The sequence below is a fragment of the Pseudorasbora parva genome, chromosome 1 (assembly GCF_024679245.1).
Source record: "Pseudorasbora parva isolate DD20220531a chromosome 1, ASM2467924v1, whole genome shotgun sequence".
In the NCBI taxonomy this organism is placed as follows: Eukaryota; Metazoa; Chordata; class Actinopteri; order Cypriniformes; family Gobionidae; genus Pseudorasbora; species Pseudorasbora parva.
Window position 1 is genome coordinate 47,247,018 of NC_090172.1, and position 6,000 is coordinate 47,253,017.

The window sequence follows — 6,000 nt, forward strand, 5'->3', positions numbered from 1 at the left end:
TACGTATTCTGCTATAGCTCGGCTTAATCCTGGACACACTGGCAGTGCTGTCCCGCATTTCATCCACCGTCTGTCTGTCTGTCTCTCTTATCTCTCAGCAATCCACATTAACTGTTAAATACCAGGCTTAAACGCAGCCGCAATTCCGACAGTGAAAACTCACATTATCGCTCATTTTGAGATGATTTACACAGCGTCTGCAGCCCCAGAGCCGCGCTCTCGTCCAAGTCCCCAGTTTCAGTCTTTTGTTAGCGAGCGCAGCCCCGCTGAGTGTCTGATAAATGCCATTTCATTCCAACAAGCACACCACATGCTGCTTTAACAGTGTGGGGCTTTTACCTCTCTGACTCTATATTGCCTTCAGCCGTATGTATGAAAACAAAGGTTTTAGCAATCGTCAAGTTGCCTTATGCATCGATAAAGCAAGCCATGGTAATAGTATGCTACCCGTTTAAATGACTGCGCTGATAGGATCTCTAGTATTTCTTAACCTGCTATTTTTCGGACTGAGGGTTTGTCATAGCAGTTATGGAAAATATAACTAACCAGAAGGCCTGTCTAGGTTACTAGTTCTAAAGTAATCAAAAATGATCTATTCATTAGCTAAGTAGTCTACTTATTCCAATAGTCATCTATTCAATTAGTCACCATTAGCCTACTTCCTCTGCCTGCCACTAACCTATCCCAGTCGTGACAATAACCATTCCAATGCTAGTAGTAACACACTGCTGCCTATATAGTACCAGTAGATAGGCTATTATATATTACACATTAGCCTGCTAGTACCTCATCTCCTATCTAGCTCATTTGCTACCAGTAACATCACCTCTTTTGTTAAAATAGCTTTCACATGTTACCTGTCACGACTAGTTAGAATGGCTACTTTACAATTCAACAAAAATACTAGTAAAATCAATATAGTAGCTAAATGGAAATTCCTCTGTCTGTGTGCGTAAATGCGTGAGACAGCGCCGGTTAATCTTTGATGCAGTCTTCAAGCTTGTCATCTAATCTTTGTCTGCCTTATCTAACACACACAAAACCCTGGGATTTCTCCACTCAAGTTCCCAAACTTCACTGTGGACCTCAAGCATAACAGTAGGAGCGTTACAGTTTAAAAGGCACTAGCCTACTGTGTAAAAAGCCAGTGTGGATGTGTAGGAGGTGCGCGACTGACAAATGACACGCACAAGCAGGGTTTAGTTTAGTTGTAAACACCAAATGATCGTAACATTAGAGCGAACCACCATTCAAAGCAATTTAATAATATGAAACTCATAAACTCACTAATGGGTCCATGCGAGGTGAGTCTAGCCGCTGGGAGACCAGAAGCATCTTGGAGTGCGGGTAAACCACGTAGCCACTGTTAAATCCACTTTGTTTCAGTATGTGTAAACTGTCTTACAAAGAAAAGCCTGATTGGGAATCTACTAAAATATGGACAGTATAAGTCTGGAAACTGTGCTGTCGCCCAGTTGTGTGCGCGATAAGCAACTAGGAATGAGGATTGTGTCCAAATGAAAGCTAATCTGACATTCCGTTCAAGCGCCAGTCATGTTGATTCTCTTGAACAGGGACTAATAACACAAACGTCTGTATCAGCTCTCGCTCTACACGGCCACTTACGATCAGAGAGCTCTGTATCTTCCTGACTGGTGGGCGGAGTCAGCCCGTCCATAGGACGCTCCTCTCCGCGATGTCAGAGGAGGAGGAGACGCAGATGTTCCACTTGCCGTCCGCACTTAAAGGGACATTACGTCCACCCACAGCGATTCTGATTGGCGACTCTGAGCTGTAGTTCACACGCGTATGGGTGCTTGGGGATTTTGTTTCATCCCTGTGACTCGAACCTTTTACCCCCCCCCCCCCCCCCCCAAAAAAAAAAACCGTTTTGTTGGTTATGGTAGTTAACAATTAATAAAATTGAATAATAACATAAATAACCTAGACCAGGGGTACCCAATCCTGTTCCTTGAGATCTACCGTCCTGCAAAGATCAGCTATAGCCTAGCCTGGTCGACTTTGGTAAAAAGTAATCTAAAAGTAACCTGATTACCGTCGTTTTGTAATGTAAAAGATTATGCTACAATTTTTGTCACCTAATTTGAAATTAGTAACAGCACTGTCAGGGATACATTTTTACACAAAGTGACCATCATACCAACCTGCTGTAAACACAACTTTGTTTCTAAAAAAGTTAAAAACAACTAAAAAGATAAAAATCCAATAATGTCTTTTTTTCCCCACACTGTAAAAAATATTGTTGGTTTAACTTAAAAAAGTAAGTTACCTGGTTGCCTTAAAAAAAATCTTAAATTAAAAATTTGAGTAATGCAATGTAGGAAATTGGTTTAATAAATAGAACAGGGTTTTTCCTACATTGAAATTTTTTTGGCGGCCGCCAAAGCGATTTTTTGTCCTGCCAAAGCCTTATTTGAGTTATTGTGATTTATAAATTGATGTAGATTACTAATGCGCGTGACTCTCTGCTTGTTCTGACACTCAGTTAACATGCGCCCTCGTTAACTGAGTAACGGAGAACGAGCAGAGAGAGCCCACACACACTCTCTGTCTTCAAAACCATCACCGTTCTCTCTCTTTCTCATTTGCGCATATCAATCAAAATCAACAGAACTGACAAAATGGTAAAAGGTCGGAAGACTGAATCTGTGCACCACGTGGCGCGTTCGCACAATATTTTCCCTGAATTACTGCTGGATGCTCAAAAATCACAGCTCTTTTGACAGACGTTTTTGCACACGCAGCTGACATAAACCATACTTTCAAATAAACGGAAAAATATCCTATTTCATAATTTATAATTTAATAATTTTTATTCATAATTTCCCAATGATTTTAAGGAAAGGATATCTACATCCTTATGAACCACACATCTGACAACAGATGAGAGCTGGTCTCTTAAGAAAGGTCAAAAAGTACATGAAAAATGACTTGTTGCACCAGGTCTTGTGAAAAGAGATTTAGATAGCTGAACATATTTACATATAACCTACAAAACAGTCTCATATCAATGCTGGCACAAACACAGAAAGAAAGAAAGAAAGAAAGAAAGAAAGAAAGAGCACTCTAATCCTTTACTTGCACCTGGATTCAGGAGAGTTTAGGTTACAGAGCGCTACACGCACACACACACACACACACACACACACACACACACACACACACACACACACACACACACACACACACACACACACACACACACACACACACACACACACACACACACACACACACACACACACACACACACACACACACACACACACACACACACACACAGAGAGGCAACCCCCCTTCCTAAGCTCTTTGACACACAATGCACACACATATAGAGGAGCCCCCCCACCCTGCTCATTCAAATACAAGCCTACAATACAAAGTTAATCACTTTTCATGTTTTGACAAGCATTGGGAAGATATGGCCCCTAGAGCGTGAGGTTTCGATATCATTTCAAAACAGTTTCAGTTGTATATGCTCGTCTTTATCGCAGTTCTCTGTTTGTACTTCAGATATGATGCCACAACTCTCATGGCAGTGCATATGGTAACACACACAAACATACACAAAAAGCGCAATCCCACAGTGATAGCAATCTCAAGCATTCAGACACTCCCTGCAACTCCTTCATACGCATCAGGTTACAAATGTGCTAAACCTCTTCTTCACCCTCCAACCCACCCCCTTTTCTCTTCCTGTGTCCAACTGCATTGTAGAGCGTTCCAACTCATACATACTAAGGCTATCACAATGTCGTACACAGCCAGAGGGAGAGAGAGAGAGGGTGCTGCTCAACAAGAGTAGTCTAAACAAGAGCGCTCCTTCCATCGACTTTGTGTTTATGCAGTGAAGTCACTCATTCCAGTTAGGCTGACATGAAGGTTAAGGCCTCGCTGCAGCGTTAGGGAGTTCTCCAGCTTTTTTCCTCCTTTAATTCCTTTGTCTTTCCACTACAGCCTTATACACACGTGCCATATATGTGGAATGGGTGTACAGTGCACAAGCATAAGGCTCACTCTCTCTTTCTTCCTTTCTCATTCATCATCTGGACAGCTGATACAGGCAAAATGCTGGTTACATTTTCTCAGTTCAATGCCTTGCGAATTCAATTAAGCTGATGATTGCTGAGTAGAGTCTTAGAGGGCCGAAGTAACACTTTAGCGCAGTCACACACTTTGCACAGGCATGCAGAGAAGCAACGCGGCGCCAGCACAATGCAACAAAAAGATTCATGGTATTACCATGGTTTATAGGACATGGTACCATGATAATTTTGTTTTAAATTTGTCTGTACTCTTGAATGTTCTTTAGAGCAGTGATTCTCAACTGGTGGGTCACGACCCAAAAGTGGGTCGCAGACCTGTTTGGGTGGGTCTCGATAAGCTGGTCAAAAAAAAGAATTGTGCTTCTCATGTTTGATTGGTCTTTTATTTTAAAAGGGGGTTTATTTTGACAGGCATCCGTCAGAGACGTGCGGTAGTTTACTATGGTAGCCATGGTAACCATCCTGCGTTGTTTTGACATTCAGATTCGAGATAGCGAAGCGCAAATATGACCCAAACTATTTAAAAAATGGATTTTCGTACATTGAGGATGAAAATGGACAGAAACCCCAATGTGTGCTTTGTAGTGAAGTGCTTGCCAATGAGAGCATGAAACCGTCCAACTAACTGACGTGCCATTTAGAAACAAAACATCCCGCATCGAAAGAAATTCACTTTTGTACATGCAGTTGTCATGGTCCTCCTTAGTTTCTTATTAATTTGCTCAAAAATATCTTGTTATGTGACCTTATTTATTTAATTAACTTTTGTACATGTGGTTGTCAGGGTCCAGTTACTTATTAAGCTCTGAAATGCACGTTGTACGGGATAATATATGTTGCTCTCCCACGTGGAGAAGAGCGCGCATTCAGCGCTTGCATCTCCCTGTTATGGTAAGAGGCGGGACCTTTCCGGGCAAAGTGCGCTAAGCTGCTGTCCAATCACAACACGGGAAGCGCTGGCCCAATCAGAACTCGTTACGTGTTTCTGAAGGAGGGACTTCATAGAACAAGGAAATCATCAGGCCGTTTTTAGGACAGAGGAAACAGCGCTGTACAGATAAGTCAATTGTGTGAAAAATACTGTGTTTTTTTACACGCGAAACATGAACTCATGTTATATTGCACACTGTAAACATAATCAAAGCTTCGAAAACACGCAAAGAATGGGACCTTTAAATAAATCTAAATCATAAAAAGATTACAACAATAAATTGTGACATATCGTATGATATTATGTTAATTATGATAAAGTGTTCTATTTTAATATTTTGAAATGTAATTCGTTCCTGTGATAGCTAACCTAATAGCCGTGCAGCTTAATATTTTTCTTTTCTCCCCAGGATTTTTTGGGTGAATAGAAAGCTCAAAAGAACAGAATTTATTTGAACATATAAAACATTTGTAACATTATCAATGTCTTTACTGTAGGGCTGTAACGATACACCAAACCCACAATTCGGTTCGTATCACGATTTTTGACCCACGGTACGATACAAACCTCGATATGGGGGGGACAAAACAGTTTTATTCTGTACAGTATTCTGTAGCCTATTTTGCCGTCAATACCATATATCTGTATGGTCAATAGGCTACTGCCGATGTTTTCTTTGCGGAACCAATAGGCAATATATATTTAACATGAAGTATAGGGCCTCCTGTACATCAATACCAACAGAAGCGCCGCGTCAGACACGCTTCTGGTGTGCAAAGAAAGAGAAATGCGGATGACACGCAACAGAAACGCCACGCTCACACCAGGATGCCAGCCGGTTGGGGAAGCTTCTTGAAACACTTACGGCAAATTGTGTGGGTCAACTACACGATTGCCATCCTTGTTCTCCACCGGGTAGCTGAAATGTTGCCATACTGCTGACTTAAAAGTTGGACCTGGACAGGAAGGATAATTCTGGGAGTTGGAAGGGGATTCTGCCTT

General features: G+C 41.5%; 1 protein-coding gene across 2 annotated transcripts in view; it reads right to left on the reverse strand.

The window, feature by feature from the left end:
* Positions 1 to 6,000, reverse strand: part of si:ch73-211e3.1 (mastermind-like domain-containing protein 1) — a 103,309-nt gene that overhangs the window by 85,708 nt on the left and 11,601 nt on the right. The window contains exon 1 of one of the 2 annotated variants that reach the window (XM_067443226.1): positions 1,288 to 1,632. The exons of the other annotated variant lie outside the window; for it this stretch is intronic. Coding sequence (XP_067299327.1) covers positions 1,288 to 1,335 — 48 coding nt within the window. The 5' untranslated portion in view covers positions 1,336 to 1,632. Of the gene's footprint in view, positions 1 to 1,287; positions 1,633 to 6,000 lie in introns of those variants that run through there. 2 annotated transcript variants of the gene reach the window in all.